Here is a 24972-nt window from a genome sequence, read left to right as displayed (position 1 = left end):
ACAGATATCCATGTACTACATAAACAGGTATACAGTATATCTGTGGTATTAAAATATGGGAGGGGAAGATAATGAAAAAAGGTTGAGAAACACCATACTATCCTGACTATACAGTTTTGCTTGTTTTGAACTTTGTCAAAATCTTAGCCCATTTCTTAAATAGGAATGATCTTTTCCTTTGGATTTGTAAGAATTTTTACATATTAAGAATTTCAACATTTTGTCATATATATCGGGAATAACTTTTTCTAATTTTGTTGTTCGACTTTTAACTTTGGTGGCATTGTTTTTATGTACAGAAGTTTATATGTTTCCTTTTCTTCAATCTCTTCCCTCAAGTTTTCTGGGAGTGCTTTCTCTGGTTCCCCAGAGCATTTGGGCATAGAATCAGGTTGGATAAATCTGTAGGGCAAACAGTTGTGGCTAGCAGATGGATTGGAACAAGTTGGCTTTTCTCTAACAAGGAATAGTGCCTGTTTTCCATGGACTAGAGTGGCCAGTGTGATATAGAGTCAGCTTGGAGGTCATTTAAAATGGATCCCTCCCACCTAAGAGGGCATTCTGCCAAGTGAGGTGAGTTCTGCTGGAAAAGATTGGAGGTCATCATGGGTTGTAGAACTGAGGGATGATCATAAATGACAAGCTAAAGAAGAGGCAGCTATTGTCTGAACATTTGTGTCCTCCCCAAATTCATTTATTGAAAGCCTAATGCCCCCAGTGATGGTATTAGGAGGTAGGGCCTTTGGGAGGTGAGTAGATCATGAAGGGCTCATCAATAGGTTAGTATCTTTATTAAAGAGGTCCCAGAGAGCTAATACATCCCTCTTCCACCACATGAGGATACAATGAGAAGTTTGCAACACAAATGAGGGTCCTCACCCAATCATGCTGACACCTTGACTTGGACTTTCAGCCTCCAGAAGTGTGAGAAATAAACTTCTGTTGTTATAAGCCACCCAGTCTGTGGTATTTTGTTATAGAAGCCCAAGCTACTAAGACAGAGGTGTTACTCACATCAAGGAAGATACAGTCTGACATCTCCAGCAGGACACTTACCAAGGAACACACACAAGTGCATTCTGTATTTGAATTGTCTGAGTAGTTTTATTCTGTTCATTTCTTCATTCGTTCATCAATTTAGCTATTCATTCAATTTCAATTTTATTTATATAGTTATTTCTGGTGGTGGTTGTTTTTGTTTTTTCATGTTTAAATTCCAAATGAATTTGCAATTTACCTAGTGTAATGTATAAGTGTAATTTACCTAGATGTAAAGTGTGAGGCACAAATCTAACATATTAACTTATGTGATCATCCAGTTATCACAATACTAATTGTGGTAGTTTTCCAACTGATCCGCAATATTGTTATTATTATATACAAACAAGTGTGCCACATTGTGTCTGTCTCTAGACTTTTAGTTTAGACTCCCCTCCACCCTGTCCATTCATGTCATTGGGATTGTGTTCAATTTACATATTCATTTGGGGAAGTACTGATAGAATTACAGTATCAGTTCCCTTCTAGGATATGGCATCTCTCTATTTATTGTAGTCTTCTTTTCAGTCTTTTAAAAAGTTTTACAGTTAAATATTAAAAAAATAATTTTATTCCCTGGGTGTTTGCTATTTTTGTTTATATTTATTACTATCATTTTCCCAAGTATGTCCTCTTACTGGTTGATTATTGACTTTACTACATGAATTTAAAAAAAATAGTGTTTATTGAATGGAGGTATTTATTTCTTTATTCAATATTTATTATTTCTAACAAATTTTTGATTGTCTACATATGCAAATGAAAGAAGGTGGACTAAAGTGTTTCCTCCTGCTTAGCTCCCCTTCATCTCTATGGTGTCCCCAAGAAAGCCCCTTCAGAGGTCCCTTTGCTCCTCACTGATCACAGCTTGGAAATCAGATAGGTAAACAGTCAGATCATCAACAAATAATGGTTAGTTTACCTCTTTTCTTATACATATACTTCTTATTTTGTCACACCGTAGTCATTCAATAAATGTTTACTGATTTAAAAAATAAAAAAAATGAATAATTATGTTGTCTAGTATACTTCCAAAGGTTATTAAAAATGGTGGTAAAAAGACATCTTTATCTTTTTCCTGATTTTATGGTGACAGCTTTCAGTGTTTCATCATGGAGTGTACTATAGCCTTTTTATTTAAAGTAGATGTTTTTATACTATTCGGGAATCTCCTATTTTTATTCTATTAAAAATTTTATAAGGAATCAATATTGGATTTTATAAATGCTTTGGCAATGTCTATAAAGATAATCATATGTTTTTTTCTTGGATCATTCAGTGTTATAAATTCTTATTATTGAACTGACTAGAACTACTTGATCATGATATCCTGTTATTTTAATATACTGCTGGATTTTCAATGCCAATTTTTAAAATAATTTTTTCTAAGTATTATTGCCTATATTTTCCTTTTATTAAATGCTTGGGATCAGGGTTATGCTAGCTCAGTGGCTATCAACTCTGGCTGCTCATCAAAATCACCTCTAGTGACTTAAAATACAGAAGCCTCAGCCCAATAGAAATTACTCTTCTGTTAGCCTACCACTATTTCACTTTTTGATTTTTTTTTTTTTGCTTTTGTTTCAAATCAGCCTGTGGAATGTTCAATTGACCACCTGATTTTCAAACTCTTCCATAGTCACTATTTACTAATTTCCAGTTGTATAGAAAAATAAACAGCCATATAAAGAAGGTGCCAAAAAATGTATATACATTTTAAGAAAGGAAAAAAATGTATTAAAATTGTAATTCTCAATATATACTGATAACAAATGATGAATACAAGTCACATGTGTACATTTTTTTGGCACCTCCGGTATATGTCTCTGCTGTGTTACTTGCTGCATAGAGGTTATAGGAGTTGTATCTATCTCCATTATTAGCCTTCCATATAATTTTTATAAGCTGAATTTCTTATTACATTTAATGAATCATAATTTAGGTTTAACTTCTGCTTTCTTTTTTGTTCCCAGTTGCACAACACATTTAGGTTGTTTGTTTATTTATTTTTAAAGTTTCAGCTTATTTACTTGAAGCTTAACTCATATGAATGAAGAATAAGCAATTATGTATTTACTTTGCCTCAGGGGTTGCTGCACTATGTCTTCCATTTTTAAACCAATATATTCAAACATCTTCAGCATATAGAAAAAAAAATTAAATAGTTCTTTCAGATAAAGAAATATCTTGCATAATGGAGATATTACTGATTATCGTTTGACACTCAGACATTATGGACAATTTGTACACGATTCTCAATCCCAGTGCTGAAAATCTAAAGATCCATGTAGTTTTAGAATCTGTTTGCAGTTATCCTAGTGACGTTCCAACTAAAAATAAGGAGGTAAGCCACCTTAAAAGGAGGATGTTGAGTACCAGTCTCTTAACTTTTGATAAGCTGTTCACTCTAGAGTTTACAAATTCACAACACAATATCACACACACACAACACTCAAAAATTTCTAATCTTTTACAGTACTTTAACAAAGTTATTAGGAAAAACTACACGATAATGACCATGTCACACATGGCACACAATTTAAAGGAGATAGCTCAGATCAGGAAGCATTCGAAGAAAAAGCAACATGAGTATACAATATATGAATTTAAAAAGTGTTAGACATTATAATGCTTGATTATGACTCCAAATTTTCATTTCACTCTGCCTCATATTTAGAATATAAGAAATGCACAACCCTCACCGCCGTCAGCCTGTGGAATGTTAAATTGACCCACAAGAGAATCAAAGCCTCTCTTAATTCTGTATTCCATTATTATTTAGTTGTACACAAAAATGAACAGCAGCATACCATTTCACATCTGAAAAATAGCATTTGCAATTCTGTACATATCTGTCTAGAAATGTATCATTTCCAGCTATATTTTGGGCTTAGTTTGAACATTTTCAGGTGCAGATTTGGCAAACAACATTACTCTTGGATTCTGTCTTTGCTGCTCCTTTGCAGTAAATTGACCTCCCTCTGAGGCACTGAGGTACTTTGGTGGTCGTTGCAGGAGGGAGGCGGTAACCAGGTGCCAGGCTGGGACCTGTCTTTCTATTTTTATCCTTTGGGAGGACTTTAATTTTTTGTTTTTGATTACAGCACCTAGTTGAGTCTAGGTTTTCGGCCCAAATTTAGCCCTTTTCTTTCAGAAAGCAAACAGACGGTGTCAAAAAAATGTATGTACATTTTGAAAAAGGAAAAAAAAACTGTATTAAAATTACACTGATGGTAACCACTTTGAGCACCTCTTGTAATTGCGGAAGTCAAACATGACTTGTATTCATCTTTTATTATCAGTATGTATTGAGTATTAGAATTTTAATAGTAATAGTTGTTTCCTTTCTTAAAATGTTTATACTTTTTTTTGGCACCCTCTGTATGTTTTAGTTATATATTTTTGGTCAAAATAATATGTGTGGTCTTCAATCCTTTTATTATGTTTTAAATATTTCCTCTTGACTTTCTGTTTTGCTTAATTTTCCTATTTTGTAATATGATTTCTGTTTTTTTCCCCCCAGGACATTGGAAACTATTTTTACAACCTTTGGGAAGTATTTTTAAGTGATTAAGTGTTCTTAAACTTTTACTTTTAGTTCCTCAAGAAGCTATTTGGTTACTAAAAATTGTTAAGCCTCTATATTCTCAAATTTTCATTGTTAATCCTTTGACTCTATTAAACATTGTCTTAATACTATGTAGCATGTGTTTTCCAAAAGTTACTTGTATTTCTTGAAATCAATGGCATTCAAAATTATGCTGCTAATTCTTGCATATTATGTAAGGGTGATTATTTATGTTGAAGAACAGTTTTAAATGTACCCTGTTTACTTATTTATTTTTGATGGCTTATATCCTTGTTTTCAGTCTTTCTATTTGCCTCAAATTAGTGTGGGTGGCTTCTATTTTGCTCTCTGAGTATTTACTTGAAAACTGTTCAAATCTTCTTCCTAGAATTTGAGCTAGAGAGCTCAATGAAGCAGGTTAAATATTAAATGCCCAACAATTCAGAAGAGTGAGTAGATGGAGAAAGAACTTAGGCTGCAGGCAATCGAAACTGAGATCTTCACCTCAGCCTGGTTTTTCTAGATTTGTGGAGCCTGCAGAATTAGAGAATCATATTCCACATCTAGCTACCACTGGAGGCAAACTATTGCCTGTGTCAAGCTGTCTCCCTTCAGCTTCTGCTGGTTGTGATCAGGGAGTATTCTGTCTGAGTGAGTTAGGGGGTCCTCATCTTCAGGAATGTGTTTTCTGTCTGGTTCATTAACTGTCCTGGTGTTGGGTGTCACTAGCACCAGAGGAAACATCCCCACAGGCTACAGATTCTATATCTTTAATGACTAAGAGCCTTCTTTCAGTCTCTGCTCTATTGTCAAATGGGTCATTGTGGGTGACCCAGTTCTTCTAAGTGGAGTAGAATATTCTTTTCGCACCCTGCTTATGCCTCTAGACCTCATGCCTCAAAATGAAGTTCAGTAAAATGTCTTCTTTAAAAATTTGGGCAAACACTTATAAACTCCAGAGCTTTAGCTAAGTATTTACTGACTATATGGATAAAAATACTACTTTGTACAATCTGAGTTATTTATTGGAGTATATTTATTGGAGTTATTTAGTGGAGCTCTGGATAATTACATGTTTTGAAAGCCCTTCTGCTAACTGGTTATGTAAGAAGGACATATGACTCATTTTTCATTAATGATAAATCTTATTTTAGCAGATGTACCTCTGATTCTTAGACAAGCCTAAAACTGACCTGGTGGACCCTGCCTATATTATCCCGGGTGGGAAACTGCTGTAGTAAAAATTGCTGAGCTATACTGGGAGTTAGTAGGTTAATAAGCCACCATGGGCACATTACTTAGTCATTGTGATCCTTAGTTTATCCTTATAGAAGATGGGAATAATGCCACCTGTGATGCATACAACAGCAGAGGATTTTTGTGAGCAATAAGTGAGATATATACAAAAACAATGTACCAGGAATAGCAAAGAACTCTTATAGGAAGTCTGCATCACTTTCTCCCTGAAGAGAAGAGGAGTAGTAGTTTTGTTCTCACAGATTTTACTCCCCTCAATAAGAGAGAATATTTCAGCTAAAAAAGAAATAAATAAGTAGTTTGCCCCACCCTGCCCATTCATTCATTCATTCATCATTCATTCATTCATTCATTCACTCAACACAACAATAAACAGGCCAATTCCTTCCTTCATGAAGCTTATGTTTTAGCAGCAGAGATGGGCAATATACAAATACAAAAGTGATATCAGTCATGGTCATCATTCAGAAAAATGTAAGAAAGAGCCAAATCTAAATGAGAAGTTCTTATTCAATGGGTATAAAGTTTCAGTTATGCCAGATACATAAGTTTTAGAGATCCGTTGTATACCATAGTCCTGTTATTAATAATCTGTATTGTGCGCTTTAAAAAATTGTTAAAAGAATAGCTCTCACAGTAAGTGTTACTACCACATAAATGCGGAGGCACAAAGAAACTTTCTGAGGTGATAGATATGTTTATCACGTTGATTGTGGTGATGGTTTCATGGATGTATGCATATGTCCAAACTCATCAAATTATATACATTAAATATGTACAGTTTTTTTGAATATCAATTATATCTCAATAAAGCTGTTTAAAAAGAAAAAGGAAAGTGGGAGAAAGGACTCAGAAAAGGACCAAATGAAAGAGGCACAATAGTTGTATTTTAGATAATAAAGGAAAGATCCATTTTTATTTATTCTGAAGAATTAAAATCTGCAATTAATAGAAAGCATAGGTACTACACATATGGACCTTGCGTTTAGAGAGGATTTTACGAATTTGACCTCAAAGACCAGGGAAATAATAGCAAAAATAAGTGAAAGGTACTATATCAAACTGAAAAGCTTCTGCACAGCAAAAGAAACCATCAACAGAACAAAGAGGCGAGCAACTGAATGGGAGAAGATATATGCAAACAACATCTCTAATAAGGGGCTAATGTCCAAAATATGTAAAGAACTTGTACAACTCAACAACAAAAAACTCACAAATACCCCAATTAAAAATGGGCAGAGGACCTGAACAGACAGTTCTCTCAAGAAGACATACAAACAGCCAATAGGCATACAAAAAAATGCTCAACTTCACTAACTACCAGGGAAATGCGAGTCAAAACCACAATGAGATATCACCTCACACCTGTTAGAATGGCTATCATCAACAAGACAAACAATAACAAGTGTTGGAGAGGCTGTAGAGAAAAAGAAACCCGCATACATTGCTGGTGGGAATGCAAATTGTCATAGCTGCTACAGAAAACAGTACGGAGGTTCCTCAAAAAATTAAGACTAGAATCACCGTATGACCCAACAATCCTTCTTCTGGGTATCTACCAAAAAATCTGAAAACACTTATCCATAAATATACATGGACCCCTATGTTTATTTCAGCATTATTCACAGTGGCCAAGACATAGAAGCAACCAAAGTGTCTTTCGATAGATGATTGGATAAAGAAGATGTGGTATATATATAAAATGGAGTATTATCTGGCCATGAAAGATGAAATACTGTGATTTGCAACAACATGAATGAATCTTAAGATTATCATGCTAAGTGAAATAAGTCAGACAGAAAAAGTCGAGAACTATATGACTTCATTCATATGAGGGATATAAAACTGAAAGCAACAAACTAGTGGTTACCAGAGGGTAAAGGGTGGGGTAGTAGAAGAGATAAAGGGGATCAAATATGTGGGTGGTGAACACACAATGCAATATACAGATGTATAGATGATGTATTATAGAATTGTACACTTGAAACCTATATAATTTTACTAACCAATTTAATGAAGCAAATTTAATGAAGATTTTAAAATGTTAAAAAAAGCATAACTTTTGAAATTTCTAAAAAAGACTTTCATATTCCTTTTCCTTTTTGCATTTTATAACAGCTTTTTGAGGTACACAGTCTAGACATGATCTCGATACGAGAAATAACCACAAGGAAGCTGAGACCCAACTGGATAAAATTTCAAAATAGTGAACATACATACCCATTTCATGTCTGGTACTGGCCACACCTACACCATATGCCTCTAAAACATCCTTCACTGTCCTCATAGATTCATCATACCTGGCTGCCAGGCCAAGGAAGTTATAGGAGCCCAAGTTGATGACATCTTTGATGATTCTTCCAGTAAACCTGCAGAGAGAAGGGCAGGTGAGCATAAAGGGCTTTGTCATTTAATATCATCCTAGTATCCCATAAAAGACTCTCACAAAGTCATCTTGCGTTGGGCTCGTCATATATTTCCTTTTTGACTTACATTCTTGTCACCACAAAATGGTTTGCCCTTAGAGGAAAGTATCCCCATAGTGAAGCTGGACAGAGTATTGGAAAAAGGTATACTGACTAATGGAATATTATTTAGACCTAATTTTCTTGGGTACTTGCTTTCATGACACCTGTGCTCTGGTTTAAATTCCAGCAAGAACGTTCTAAATGAGATAAAGCCACAGTCATCTCTGTCTCCTTCAGCAACAAATAGGAGGGTATAATTTGTCAAAAAAGCTGAAAAGAGCTCTTCCTGACTAGCTCTCTCTATAGAGTCCCTTCTGACACAGGTCCCACTTAAATATAAATAGCCATCCTTGGCAACTTAATTATTGTGACTGCTTTCACTGGCATACGATGGCTTGCAAAAAGCTGAATAATGGAATACCAGTTGCTTCAGTGCTTTAGTTTTTCAGTTTGTAATCTGGTGCCCACACTAGGATTTCCTTGAAAGGATTTTCTTTCAACAAAGCTCCTCCAGGTGGCTGTCTTACCTAAATGTCCAGTTGTAGTCATCCGACACCCTCTCCATCACATCGAACAGAGCCCCTGGGGCACTGCAAATGGGTCGGTTCCAGTTGTCTCTGATTCTCATGTAAAGGTTCCGTGTATAAAAATTCTCAAAGTTTTGATACAGCGGCACAAAATCCTGTATAACAGAGGCAGACATTGGTCCCTTGCTTTTCATGTTTCATTTGCAATTGAAAGATAGGACAAGACCTGAAAGAATCATGCAAATATTCCATCTACAAATATTTTTTGAGCAAAGATCTGTGGGTAAGGGGCCAGATGGGGTCCATAACTAAGTCTGTGAGGACTTCATCCCTGAAGAATTTACATTGTAGGGGGGTAAGTAAAAAAATGTTGCAAATAAAAGTCACAAAAATGACAGTGCAATACAACACAAGTTCCAAATGAGTGGTGGAGACGATGAATCGCTGCAGAATTGCATTTGAAGGGTAACAACAGGTGTTTATGTCCAAAGTAGTTTAGTTGGAAAAAATTGGTTGGGTGATAATTTGGTCTTAACTTTTTTGAACATGAATGTCCCTACTCGTTGTGTTTTTAGAAATGTGTATTAACTTGAACTTTGGACCTGCTGGAAAAATTGTTGGCAGGTGTCACATAGCCAAGGACCTGGAAACTGACTTGAGTTGGTGAAAGCAACTGGCTTATCTCATGGTTGAAATAACAGCACTGTTTTTCTGTATAAAATGTAATCCATGCCTGAGGGATTTGCAGTTCAGCTGAAGCTCAGTGTAAGACACATCTAATGTTGTCATCTAACTCCTAATAGTACATGGCAGAAAAAATGCAAAACCTTGGCCTCAGCCAAATACTTGGGCATTTATAAGATTAGAGCCAGAGGCAGACACATCATACTGGAAGAATCAAGGTGACTTTATGTAGGAGGGACACTGAAGGTAGAATGAGATTACTAGGGGCAGGGATGCTTAGAGAAGGCACTCAAGGTGAGGAGGTCTGTATGTTGGAAATGTAAGGTATATTTGAGAAGAATGAATAAGGACAAAACAGTTTCAGGACATTTGGTCATATACCAAAATGTCCATGGAGACATTTGGTCCACACTGACCCATCGACCTTGCCCTATGTGCCATTACCAGCTAAGCTACTGAAGCAAGAAAAGTTATTATTGGTGATACAACATGACAGTATTTTTTATGTGTCAATTCTGTAAATCAAAAGTAGAAATAAATGTTATGGGCCGTTTGAACCTAGGGACATTTTCTAAGCATAGATGTTTTAGACAGGACCAAATATTAAGGACGTTTGGCATGAACGAAATGTCTCTGAGGATCAACTGTCCGTTAATTAAATAAAACATAAGGTGGATCTTGTTACTCTGCTCAGAATGTACAATGGCTCACACCTCACTTGGAGTCAAAGCCAAGGTCTTGACTGATCTGACTCCCTGCTACCTCTGATCCCACCCCTTACTAGTTCCTGTGGTATGGGTGAGGCTGTAATGTCAGCTGGGCACAGAAAGTGAGGGCCTTAAGTGTGCAAATGAGGAACTTACACATTATTTTGGAGGCAATGAGGAGCCACTGAATAATTGGGAGTAAGCTTCCTCATTCTCCTACCCATTCTCTTTGAATTCTTTGCTCTCCTTCCCCTGATGAAATGGTGCTGATTTTCTGAGAGAACAAGGAGAACCACGGGGAACAGTTTTGTGTAAACCTTTTGTGCTACTGGTTTGGCTCAGTCATCTCTAGAGCTAGCCTATTCCAGAGGAAAATATATAAAATCTGCAGGTTTTGATAGTTGGTGACTACACCCAAGCCATAGTCTTTTCTTTGTTTTCTTTGTTTTCTTTTCTCTGTTTTTCAGTGATAATGGTATCATTTCTGGGGGGAAATTATGATTCTTTATAAGAAAGAATGTTCATCACCACATACTGAGGCTATCTATTCATGCAAATTTGAAGGATGCTTTGGCCATTCTACTGGTTACATTTGTAAGCTGAAAATTTCATACCAAGTGAGTTTGCTCTCAAATAGCTAACTATCCTGGTATAAGTTTTCTTACGATTTAAAGATACCAGGTTATGATAGTCAAATATATCCTTTTATGTTCTAACAAAAAATGGACATATTTTTGAGAGAAAAGGAGATTGTATAGTTCCAGGAAAATCATTTCCAAACTCTTTTCTCTTTGATTTAATAACATTTTCAGACTGTTTACAGTCTAATCTATATCCCCAAACATTGTCTTTCTATTTTTAATTTTTCTTATTTGAAATCATCATATGTGCTTATCCTATCAAGAGAAAAGAGACAAGTAGGTCCATAAGTAATATTTATGGACTCTGAGTGGAATTATAATTTTAGATATTATGAGAAATTTTACTCAAAATAAAGTTAACAGTTGGTTTAGAAGAGAACTTAATAGTTGATTTAGGAAAACAGTTGGTTTTAGGTAGAAAAGAACCAAACTACTATGTCTACAAAATTAAAACAAAATTATTTTCAGACATGGAACCACAAGACGCACACATACCAGAGCAGAGGGGACATCAAAATCAGAGTTCAAATACCCCTTTGACATGTGAGGAAAATCAGACCCAGCAAAGTGAGTGATTTGAACTCAGTTCAGCATTCCACTTCATCCACTCTCCCAGCAGTCACTTCAGAGTGACCTTAGGTTGGCACATGCCCTAGCTTGTCCAAGCTTCCCTCTAAAACACCAACAATGACAAAAAATATGAACTACAATATGAAAAAGTAAAGCCAATAGATTGCCAGGCTATGGAGGAGTGTATACTCATCATAAGGAGCTTGACATTGACTTGAGAAAACTACCTGGAGCTTCCCATCGTTGGTGCCTCATAAAGATGTGCCATCATGGCCCCCTGAAGGAAGGTGGGAAAACACTCCATCCTGTCCACTTTCTGGCTTCTGGCTCAGAGATCCAAAATTTTTACCTATGAGGAAATCAGTAGCTAGCTCTTAATTAAGATAAATGTGAGGGCAAGATACTGGGATTCTAACCTATTCTGCAGGATCAGAGAATACTTTCTGTTAGGGAATGACATTTGCATTCAAAAGACATTTTTAATTAGGTAATTGAAACTTCTCTGTCAAAGGGAGGGGCCAGTATGTTTTTAATCACACAGAGCCTTTTCTTTGTAGATGGTGTGAATGCTAACCCAGATCTGAAAATCAAGGTTGGTAGGCTACATGTTCCTGAGAGGGAAAATTGAGCTTGGAAACATACTTAGAATTCAAGATATGGTCTGAGAAAGAACTGCTTTGCTTTTGGGGCATCCTCCACCTCTTCCACTGCACCTATGAGGCTTCCTACCTTTGCATGGGTGTATTCTCACCCCACCCCATTCCTTTGAGCATCAGTGAGGTTTCTTCAGGGGCAGCCAACACCTTATAAAGGTCAATGTCCTTTAGTGACAGGTTAACCTCCCACAGCATTTTAACTATACCAGAAAAATGAAACTGGACTAGATATTGCAAAAACAGAAGCATTGCAATAAGACAGCATTGCAACAGCATTGAGCTATCTTTATCCATCTGTAGATTAACTTGTCACCTTTTTTTTCTTTTTTTTTTTTTTGTTCTTGACACAAATAACTACATGTGGGAGTGACTCCCAGGCTATAAGGATACAATCATTTTAGGGGTAGAGTATAGGAGGGTTGAGCAAAACCTAAATATGTAGCTACAAAAATGGCTTGTTTCTTCTGCGATATGATGATCTTCTTCTACTTTTAAGCTTCTAGGGTACTTCATAATTTTCAGAGTGTTAGAGATATTTCTATCCAAGGTTTATAGAGAAATCAATGGAAAGGCAGAAAATTTGAGTGGACAAATTGGGAATTGTACTTCATTCTAAAACCAATGCTCTTTTCAATAAATCATACTGCATGGCTAGGTGTTTATAAGGAAGTGAACATATCCATGTTCCATTGTAAAAAATACTACCAAATTTGGAAGCATGTCCCTTCTTATTTGATTTAACTATATGCCCATTCAGTGGCAAACAGAATCATGGATTTATATACAGAGAAAGAATGATTATCAAACACCAGTTATTCATTAGTCCTTACATTGACACTTCTGTTCTCACCTAATATTTAATTTTTATGTTATTATTTCCTTTTGGGAAACAGCTCTTTCTCTTCTTACCAGGATTGATTCTAGAATAATAGTTAAATATGTTTGTGTATCCTTTTCTGTTGTAAAATGTAATGGTACTATAATTAGTTCAATGAAATATGAGAAACACAAAGTAAAAATGGCTAAATTTAGTTTTTCTTATTAAGAAATTACAGGGAGATTGAATAAAGATGGAAAGATGGAGGACTCAGTGCTTCTATGTATTCTACCACTCATGTAAAAGTCCTGTGAAATGACAAAAAAAAAATAGGTATTTAAAAATGAAATAAATTTGGCTTCCAGTCAAGATGACAGAATAGGTAAACACTGCACTGGCCTTGTCCTATGACCAAATAAAAATTACTACTAAACTACAGAACAATTTTCACTGAAAATAGCCTGAAGTATAGCTGAACAGAATAAGTATCCTTATAAGTAAGGATACACAGAAGAAGCCATCTCGAGACTGGTAGGGGGGCAGAGATGCAGATTGAGCTAGTCCCACACAAGCATGTCGTAGTTAAAAATTGGGAGAGAGGGGTCCCAGGTCCACACCAGGCTCCCAAGCCCAGGGTTACAGGGCCAAGAAGAGAAGTCCCCATAACTTCTGGCTGTGAAAACCAGTTGATATTATGGTTGAGTAAAACGAAGGGTGGCTGGAATCCCAGGCCTTCTTCTTAAAAGTCCTGTGCACAGACTTATTTGCTGATGGACTAACCTGCACTGAGCTTCACCTCTGGGGTAGCAGCTTGAAAGGCACCAGGGACATACAGGAAAGCACTGAATTGTCTGACTTCAGAGTGAGGGCTGGAGGGACAACTTTCTCCCAGGTAGAAGTGCTGGCAAAAGCTATTGTTCCTTTATTGAGCTCTCCCCCCTCCTAGCATGCACGTGCTGACAGTTGCCATATCTGAGTTACCTTCAATCTGGCTAACACCATTTGCGTGACCCTGGTGATTCCCTGAGACACTGCCCCCCAATAACTGGCTGACCCAAGCCACTTCTAGTTGTTTTTTGATACAAATGTCAGTCTTGGCTAATGCTGTAGACTTTCCTAAAATATCTGAAAGGTTCACAAGCCCCAAGCAAAGAGTATTTGGCTTCGATGTGCTCCTTACCACTTGCTGAGCAGCCCTTAGCCCAACACTAATAGCAACCAGCCTCACTTCACAGTTTGGCCTATCCCAGGCACCCCTAAGCCCAGCAGAAGTGGAAATGATCTGTATATCATTTTGTAGCTCATACTAAGCAGCCCCAGGCAGGGCACAGGTAGCAGCTAAATTTGGTTTGCACCAGAGCCCCTCCCAAGAAACCCCAGTACCAACATACCCAGTGGCCAGCTTCAGATCACATTAGAGCACTACCTAACTACCTTCACAAATGACACATTGAAAGGGAAGACTCGGCAGGCACCAGAGTCCCACCAAAATGAGTCCTGCTCTATAGGATCAGCCTTGGCACAACAGCTCCTCCACTGTAGTCACAGACAGTCCTCACAACAAATTAGCCTGAGGGTCAATAGTTCCCACTAACATGCCAAGAACAATCAAGTCTGAGTTACAACAGGGGAACATACAAAATCCACACAAGGGACACACCTGTACTTCACTCAGGTGACCAGAAAGACTGTGCAACTGGACCCATAGGACATCTACTACATAAGGCTACTATGTGAAGACTGGGAGACATAATGGCTGCCTCTTATACCTAGAAATAAAACAAGGAGGCACCCAGAATGAAGAGACAAAGGAACATGTCCCAAATGAAAGATCAGAATAAAGCTCCAGAAAAAAAACTAAGCAAAATGAAAACAAGCAACTTACCAGATGCAAAGTTCCAAACACTGGTTATAAGGATGCTCAGAGATCTCAGTGAGAACTTCAACAAAGACATAGAAACATAAAAATGGAGATAGAAAACAAACAAATGAAAAGAACAAGTCAGAAATTAGAATGTAATAACTGAAATGAAGAATACATTAGAGGGAATCAATAGTAGATTAGATGAAGCAGAGTACCTAATCAGAAATTTGCAAGATAAGGCACTAGAAAACATCCAATCAGAACAGCAAAAATAAAAAAAAAATGAATCAAAAAATTAGGATAGTTTAAGTGGTCACTGGGAAAACATCAATTTTAGCAACATTCACATCATAGGGGTACTAGAAGGAGAAGAGAGAGAGCAAGGGATTGAAAAGCTATTTAAAGAACTAATGACAGAAAACTTTCCTAACCCAGAAACAGACTTATAAGCTCAGAAACTGCATACAGTCCCAAACAAGTTAAGCCCAAACAGGCCCCCACAACAAAACATACCATAATTACAATGTCAGAGCTTAAGGATAAAGAGAGAATATTAAAAGCAGCAGAAAATCAGTTATCTACAAGGGAGCTCCCTTTAGACTGTCAGCTGACATCTCAACAGTCCAGAAGGGATTGGCACACAACATTCAAAGTGATGAAAAGTAAAAACCTACAATCAAGATTACTCTACCCAGCAGAGCTATCATTTAGAATCGAAGGACAGATGAAATTCTTCCCAGACAAGAAAAAACTAAAGGAATTTGTCACCACCAAACCAGTACTACAAGAAATGTTAAAAGGTCTTTTCTAAAAAGAAGAAGAAAAAGAAAAAATATGAATAATAAAATGGCAATAACTACATATCTATCAACAATTACTTAAAATGTAAATGGATTAAATGCTCCAATCAAAAGACATAGGGTGGGAATGGTGGTAGCTAGGTGCTCTTTTTGAGTTCTCCTCTGGATCTTGTTGCAAACGGGACATATAACCCATGGAGGAGTTCTCTGCTCATCACGCAGAACAGCTGGGAGACTCGTGGAAGAATTACTTGAAGGTGCGCGCTGATTGTGAGCAGGGGAAGAGGCAGGACAGCAAAGTGGAAACGTGCCCCCCCCCATGGCGGAGCCATGGCCCCACGGCACCCAAAACCCCAGGGACGCACCGGTCCCTGGGCGGAACAGAGAACACAAGAGCCAGGAGAACACCTAAGAGACTTGTGGAAGGTTTGCTTAGGGGTACGCTAGTTGGGCGAGAGAGGGAGGAGAGAGGGGCGCGAAGTGGAGATGCGCACTCCCCCAGTAAAGTCGCGGATGGCAGCACGTGCCGAAAACAGCAGAAGCACAGCAGCACCCGCAGCTGTAACGACACATGGGAGTCCAGGGAGGAAAGGAGAGCACAGAAGCCAGGAGAACAGCTAAGAGACTTGTGGAAGGTTTGCTTAGGGATGCGCTAAGTGGGCGAACGGGGGAGTAGAGAGGAGGGGTAGAGGAAACGCGCTGCACGCCCCCCGCCCCCACAGTAGAGCGCGACCCTGCAGCGCACCCAGGGCGGAACAGAGAACACAAAAGCCAGGAGGTGGGCTCTTTCCCTGCATCCCACTGATGATCTCACCCTCTGGGGTGGGCAGCTAGTAGGCCCTAGGGCAGACAAAGAACACAGACTCAACATCTGGGCCCCTCCCTCCGCTCTTCCAATCCTACCTCCGCCCTTCCAGAGACTTAAACTGACCCCTTGTCGTGCGGGGGACCCTGCTCGCTGTGCCATTTGTCGTGCAGGGTCTCAGCTCCCACTCCCCGCCCAAGAACGCAGGACACGGTAAGGCCAAAAAGGAACACCCATGGAGCCATAAGTAGGGGAGTCAAACCAATATATTCTCGCTCGCGGCTGGGCTGGAGACACAGGAAGCAGGATCTACATAATCTGCCTAACAGCAGTCCGCGCTTGCCAGCCACCATCTTCTTGCTAGCCCCCATTCCTTCTGCTAGCGTAGCCACAGCCGTTATATTAGTGGCCAATGGCCTACAGGTTACAGCTGACGGCCAACTAGCCACAGCTGCTAGCCATCTGATCACAGTTGATGGCCATTTACTACCCGAGCCAGCACCTTTCTATGTGAGGCCAAGAGCCTGGAAACTGCTTTTTGGGGCTTTGTCCCCACACCCCTGAACTGAGGAGTAGTGTCAGATTACAGAGGAGCCTCAGTGCTCAGGCTCTGAGAAGATTGGCAGCCAGCTCTGACCCACAGAAGAGGCTGGGAGGAGTGGGATTTTCACTGGACGAGGAGAGAGGAGACTCCTCCACCCCCAGCCACCACCTTTTCGGGCCTGCGGGAGGAGTGTGACGCAGCTGGCCTGGGAGAGAGAAGACCCCTCCATCCCCAGCCCCTACCCTTTCTGGCTGGCCTGGGGCGGGGCAAGGGCAACTGCGGAGGCACTCCCTGATCTGCAGGGAGAAGCGGCAGAGGCAGCTTCTGGCTTTCAGCAGCTCAAAAATCTCCTGCCCGCCCCCCACCCCACATACACTCGGACGAAGTGTCCTAAGTCTCAGGAGTACTGGACATAGGGCTGGTGGTGCTACTCTCAGCGTGCATTTGTGCAGGCAAGGGCAGAAACAGCACTGACTCTCTAAAAACTGTCATCCAGACACCTCAGCCTCTTGCATTTAAATCTATAGTCCCAAATTCACTCTGGACACCTAGTGACCGGCGCTGCCTGCGCAATAGGCAGGGGACTCTTTGGCACAGCGGAGGACAACCTGGAGATTACTTGGTGGGCTTAAGCCAAGACTGGTGCTGCTTCTTGTTTTGCTTTGATTTTTCTTTTTTCTTTTTTCTTTTTCTTTTTTTTTTGTTGTTATTGTTTTTTAGTTTGTTTGTTTTTTGTTTTGTTTTGCTTTGTTTTGTCTTTATTTCTTCGATATGTTTGCCTGTGTTAAGTGGGGGTTGTTGGTCATTTTTACATGTCACTGTACTTGATTTTTTTTTCTTTGTCGTTATTGTTGTTGTTGTTGTGCTTGGTGATTTGCTTTGTTCTGAAACTGCACTACCAGGGCTCAGCTTAAGAGGCACAAGATTCAACATATCCAGAAGCCAACTCCAGACCAAACCAGAGTACTACCAGGTTTGACCTACAAGTCACACACCCAGAGGGAATTCTCTGAGACACAAGAGCCCTTACAGGCCAAACCTCATTCAAGTGGTCAACCCTCACCCAGCAGAACACCCTGCGGTGGGCAGAGCCAAGTCTCACAACTAGTCAGCCTAGGAGTTACACCCGCCTACTCACAAGCAAAAAGCAATTAAACTTCTTCTTGAACAGGACAATATACACAACACAAGAGTCACCTTTGGAGCACATGCAGAGAAGAATGAAGTAGTGCAAGTCAAATTTAAAGGACACATACTATATAAGATAATCCAGCAAGAACTAAGAGCTCTAGGGGATCTTCCTAATACATCAAAGCAAACACAGAGAGTCAGTCAGAATGGGGAGACAAAGAAACATGTCCCAAATAAAAGAACAGAAGAAATCTCCACAACTGGAACCAAATGAAGCAGAGGTAACCAACCTGTCAGAGACAGAGTTCAGAACACTGGTGATAAGAATGTGTAAGGAGTTTAGAGAAGACATAAAGAAGGATGTAGAAATCATAAAGAACAACCAGTTAGAACTAAAGAAGGAGGTAGAAATCACAACGAACAACCAGCTAGAACTAAAGAACACAATTACCGAAATTAAGAACTCAGTTGAAGGAATTACCAGCAGGTTAGATGAAGCAGAGGATCGAATCAGTGACTTAGAAGACAAGTTAGCAGAGATCACCCAAACAGAAAAATAGAAAGAAAAAAGAATAAAAAACAATGAAGATGGTTTAAGAGACCTCTGTGATAACATCAAGCGCAACAACATGCGCATCATAGGAATACCAGAAGGTGAAGAGAGGAAGCAAGGGATTGAGAATATATTTGAAGTAATAATGTCCGAAAACGTCCCTAACCTGATGAAGGAAACCAACATACAAGCCCAGGAAGCGCAGAGAGTTCCAACCAGGATAAACCCAAATAGGTCCACACCAAGATACATTATAGTTAAAATGGCAAAGTTTAAAGACAAAGAGAGAATCCTAAAAGCAGCAAGAGAAAGACAGAGGGTTACATACAAGGGAACTCCCATAAGACTATCAAATGATTTTTCTAGAAACATTGAAGGCCAGGAGGGAGTGGCAGGAGATACTCAAAGTGATGGATCACAAAGGCCTACAACCTAGATTGCTTTATCCAGCAAAGCTATCATTTAAAGTTGATGCAGAGATAAAGAGCTTCCCAGAAAAGAATAAACTGAAGGAATTTATTAGCACCAAGCCAGCATTGCAAGAAATACTAAAAGGACTTCTGTAAATAGAAGAAAGATGAAAACAATCTAACTACAAATTTTAAAATGGCAATAACTATGTACCTATCAATAATCACTTTAAATGTAAACAGATTACATGCTCCAATCAAGAGACATAGGATGGCTGAGTGGATAAGGAAGAAAGACCCTTGTATATGCTGCAAGAGACTCACCTCAGATCAAAAGACACAAACAGGCTGAAAGTAAAGGGTCGGAGTAAAATATTTCATGCAAATGGAAGTGAGAAAAAAGCTGGAGTTGCAATACTTATATGTGACAAAATAGACTTTAAAATGAAGAACATATTAAAAGACAAAGATGGGCACTATATAATAATAAAGGGATCAATCCGACAAGAGGACATAACCCTAATAAACATCTATGCACCTAACAAAGGAGCACCTAAATATATAAAACAGGTACTGACTGACATACAGACAGAGATCAACAGTAACACTATCATAGTAGGGGACTTCAACACACCTCTGACAACAAAGGACAGGTCCTCCAGACATAAAATCAATATGGAAACAACAGCCGTAAATGATACATTGGACCACTTGGATTTAATCAATATTTTCAGAGCATTTTCACCCCAATGCTGCAGAATACATGTTCTTCTCAAGCGCACGTGGAACATTTTCCAAGATAGATCATATGTTAGGCCACAAAACAAGTCTTGATAAATTTAAGAAAATTGAAATCATACCAATTGTCTTCTCTGATCAGTGCTATGAAATTAGAAATGAACTACAGGAAAAAAACTGGAAGACATACCAATTCATGGAGGCTGAATAACTTATTACCAAATAATGAATGGGTCAAGCAGGAGATCAAGGAAGAAATCAAGAGATATCTCGAGACAAATGAGAATGAGAACACGACGACCCAAAATCTATGGGATGCCGAGAAAGCAGTCCTAAGAGGGAAATTCATAGCACTGCAGGCCTACCTAAAGAAACAAGAAACATCACTAATTGACAGTTTATCTTCACACTTAAGGGATCTGGAAAAAGAACAGCAAAATAAGCCCAAAGGGAGCACAAGGAAGGAGATAATAAAGATCAGAGCAGAAATACATGAAATAGAAACCAGAAAAACAATACAAAAGATCAGTGAATCCAAGAGAAGATAAACAAAATTGACAAACCTTTAGCCAGACTCATTAAAAAAAGGAGAGAGAGGACCCAAATTAGTAAAATCAGAAATGAAAGAGGAGAAGTGACAACAGACACGACAGAAATACAAAAAATTTTAAGAAACTACTATGAGCAACTATATGCCAACAAATTTGACAATCTAGAAGAAATGGACAATTTTCTAGAGGTGTACAACCTTCCAAGGCTAACTAAAGAAGAAACAGAGAACCTGAAAAGACTGATTACCATCAGGGAAATTGAATCAGTAATCAACAATCTCCCAACAAACAAAAGCCCCAGACCAAGATGGCTTTACAGGTGAATTTTTAAAAACGTTCAAAAAAGAAATATCACCTATTCTCCTCAAGCTCTTCCTAAAAATCCAGAAGGAGGGAAGACTCCCAAACACTTTTTACGAAGCCACTATCATCCTGATCCCAAAATCAGACAAAGACACCAGAAAAAAAGAAAACTACAGGCCGATATCTCTAATGAACATTGATGCAAAAATCCTTAACGAATATTAGCGAACAGAATTCAGCAATACATTAAAAAGATCATTCACCATGATCAAGTGGGATTCATCCCTGGTATGCAAGGGTGGTTCAAGATTCGCAAATCAATTAATGTGATACACCACGTTAACAAAATGAAAAATAAAAATCACATGATCATATCAATAGATTCAGAAAAAGCATTTGATAAAATCCAGCAACCGTTTATGATAAAAACCCTTAAGAAAGTGGGAATAGAGGAATCATATCTTAACATAATAAAGGCCATATATGACAAACCCACAGCTAACATCATACTCAATGGGGAAAAGCTAAAACCATTCCCCCTAAGATCAGGAACAAAGCAAGGTTGCCCACTTTCTCCACTTCTATTCAACATAGTGCTGGAAGTTCTAGCCACAGCAGTCAGACAAGAAAAAGAAATAAAAGGCATCCAAATTGGTAAGGAGGAAGTAAAATTGTCATTATATACAGATGATATGATACTATAGAGAGAGAACCCTAAAGACTCCATCAAGAAACTATTAGAGCTGATAGATTAATTTAGTAAAGTAGCAGGATACAAAATTAATATTCAGAAATCAGTTGCATTTGTATATACCAATGATAAAATATCAGAAGGAGAAATTAAGAAAACAATTCCATTTACAATTGCTCCAAAGACTATAAAATACCTGGGAATAAATTTAACCAAAGAAGTAAAAGATCTGTACTCAGATAATTACAAGACACTGAAGAAAGAAATGAAAGAAGACATAAATAGATGGAAACACATTCCATGTTCATGGATAGGAAGAATTAATATAATTAAAATGTCCATACTGCCTAAGACAATATACATATTCAACGCAATTCCTATCAAACTACCAACGACGTTTTTCACAGAAATAGAACATATAATCCTGAAATTTATATGGGACCATAAAAATTTATGAAATTTATATGGGACCGGATAGCCTCAGCAATCTTGAGAAATAAGAACAAAGTGGGAGGTATAACGACACCTGACTTCAAATTATACTACAAGGCTACAGTAATCAAAACAGCATGGTACTGGCATAAAAATAGACACATAGATCAATGGAACAGAATAGAGAGTCCAGAAGTAAATCCATGCCTATATGCCCATTTAATCTATGACAATGGAAGCAAGAATGTACGATGGGATAAAGACAGTCTGTTCAATAAATGGTGCTGGGAAACCTGGACAGACACACGCAAGAAAATGAAGCTGGACCACTTCCTTACACCATATACAAAAATTAATTTAAAATGGCTTAAAGACTTAAATGTAAGATCTGAAACCATAAAATATCTAGAAGAAAATATAGGAAGAAACTCCTCAGACATTACCCGAAGTAAGATTTTTACTGATATATCCCCTCGTGCGAGGGAAGTAAGAGAAAAAATAAACACGTGGGATTACATCAAACTAAAAAGTTTTTTCACAGCAAAGGAAACGATCAATAAAAAAAAGGGGATCCTACTGAATGGGAAAGGATATTTGCCAACGATATATCCGATAAAGGATTAATATCACAAATCTATAAAAAACTCACTCAACTCAACTCCAAAAACCAAAAAATCCAATTAAAAAATGGGCAGAGGACATGAAGAGACATTTTTCTAATAAGGACATACAGATGGCAAACAGACATATGAAGAAATTCTCAACCTCACTAAACATCAGAGAAAGGCAAATCAAAACCACAATGAGATACCACCTCACCCCAGTGAAAATGACTATCATCAATAAATCAATAGACAACAAGTGCTGGCGCAGATGTGGAGAAAAGGGAATGCTTGTGCACTGTTGGTGGGATTGCAGATTGGTGCAACCTCTATGAAAAACAGTATGGAGGTATCTCAGAAATCTGAAAATGGAACGTCCCTATGATCCAGCAATTCCACTCCTATGTATCTACCCGGAGAAATCCAAAACTCCAATTCAAAATAGTTTATGCACTCCTCTGTTTATTGCAGCACTATACACAATAGCCAAGACATGGAAACAACTGAAATGCCCATCGGTAGATGACTGGATTAAGAAACTGTGGTACAGGGAGGAGGAGAAAAATGGCGGCGTGAGGTGAGCCTCTGTAACGCTCCCCTGGAATTTACAACGAATCGGACAACAATAACTCCACAAAGGACTCCTTGCACAGCAGACAGGCAAGACGAAGAGGCCGACTACTGAATTCACCTCCAGGTGGGTGAATCGCGCGAGCGGGGGAGGAGGGAGAGGAGAAGTGCGGAGACGGAGCCGCGCGGGCGCAGGACACAGACCTAGCTCAGTGCTCGGAGCCCGCTGCGCCCGGATCTTCCGCTGCTGTGGGAGAGGGAAGGACTCGGACTGCTAGGGCTCCGCTTACGGCCCACAGGGCTGAGGGGGCAGCATACAAAACCGCTGAACCCAACGCTCGCTCACGGCAGACCTCGGAGCAAAGACTGAGGGAAGAGGGCTGAAATCGGTGGTTTAAGCCCTCACTGCCGAGCGGAGAACGGAAGCCCTAGGCACGGAGGCTAGCTGCCCCCTCCCTACCCTCCCAGAGCTCGCCCCGCCCCCACCTGCCCGGTGCTAGAAGCGATAAACTAGCAGTGTCGGATCAAAGGACAGAATATTTGCTGCTCTAAGAACTGTGGACCGCAGACACAGATTCGCAGCTCAACTAGTTCCGGCAAAGGGGAGGGAGCTGTGGAAGCAGGACTGGCTGTGGTGGTGGTTGCCGCCATTGCTCTGGGCCACCTCTCACAACTCACCCCGCCCCTGGCCCCACCTATCTGGGCGGATCCCTGCAGGAGTAAACAGAACTGCTGAAACAAACGGGCTCTGAATCTGGTGCAGAAAGAGCTTTGGAACTCCAAAAGCTCTTCGCATACCTATCAACCTGTTGCAAAAGACACTCCTGTAGATGTCTAGGAAGAGAAATAGTAAATCAGTGATTGCCATGAATAACCAAGGCAACAAGATAGCTCAGAAAGAAAGTGAAAAGTCTCCAGAAAAGGAACTTAGAGATATGGACATTTGTGATTTAAATGACAGAGAGTTCAAGATCGCAATTCTGAAAAAACTGAACGAGATGCAAGAAAACACAGAAAGGCAGTTTAATGAACTCAGAAACACAATCAAAGAACACCATGAGCATTTTACAAAAGAGATTGAAATCTTGAAAAAGAACCAAATAGAATTTCTGGAGATTAAGAACTCAATAGAAGAAATTAACAATAAAATATCCAGCTTAGGTAGTAGAGTTGACCAGATGGAGGAAAGAATCAGTGACATCGAAGATAGGAACCTGGAATTTACACAGAGGGAAGAAGAAAGAGACTTGAGACTTAAAAGAAATGAAAGAACTCTACAAGAACTTTCTGACTCCATCAGAAAGAGCAATATAAGAATAATGGGCATACCAGAAGGAGAAGAAAGAGGGAAGGGAACAGAGAATATATTCAAACAAATCGTCGATGAGAACTTCCCAAACTTGTGGACAGAACTGGATCCTCGAATCCAAGAAGCAAATAGAACACCTAATTACCTCAATCCCAACAGGCCTTCACCAAGGCACATTGTATTGAAGCTGTCTAAAATCAATGACAAAGAAAGAATCCTCAAGGCAGCCAGGGAAAAGAAGACGGTAACTTACAAAGGAAAGCCCATTAGATTATCATCAGATTTTTCAGCAGAAACTCTACAAGCTAGGAGGGAATGGAACCAAATATTCAAACTATTGAAAGAGAGAAATCATGAGCCAAGAATAATATATCCAGCAAAGATCTCTTTTAGATATGAAGGAGGAATAAAGACCTTTCCAGACATCCAGAAGCTGAGGGAATTTTCTAATACACAACCTGCACTACAAGAAATACTAAAGGAGGCTATTAGACCACCATCAACAGGGACAACTTGTGGCAACCGAAACATAAAAAAGGGGAGCGTAAAGGCCTGAACTGGAATATGGGAATAGAGAAAGTAAGCGTACTGAAGAAACTGAAATACTCTAAATATCAAACTTTCTTTTACATAAACTCAAGGGTAACCACTCAAAAAACATCCAAATCTGAAATATATACTGTAATAAAAGAAGAAACAGAGGGAAACATCATAGAATACCACCACACAGAAATAA

General features: G+C 38.9%; 1 protein-coding gene across 1 annotated transcript in view; it reads right to left on the bottom strand.

Annotated features, from left to right (window-relative positions):
- SPTLC3 (serine palmitoyltransferase long chain base subunit 3) overlaps positions 1-24972 on the bottom strand; it is a 167221-nt gene that overhangs the window by 95600 nt on the left and 46649 nt on the right. Inside the window, exons 3-4 of the mRNA XM_081033704.1 lie at positions 8859-9013; positions 8084-8232 (exon numbers count right to left, since the gene is read on the bottom strand). Coding sequence (XP_080889830.1) covers positions 8084-8232; positions 8859-9013 — 304 coding nt within the window. The remainder of the gene's footprint in view (positions 1-8083; positions 8233-8858; positions 9014-24972) is intronic.

This window comes from Rhinolophus hipposideros (assembly GCF_964194185.1).
Source record: "Rhinolophus hipposideros genome assembly, chromosome: 22".
In the NCBI taxonomy this organism is placed as follows: Eukaryota; Metazoa; Chordata; class Mammalia; order Chiroptera; family Rhinolophidae; genus Rhinolophus; species Rhinolophus hipposideros.
The sequence above is the reverse complement of the archived record's forward strand: the minus strand, read 5'-3'. Positions and strand labels throughout refer to the sequence as shown.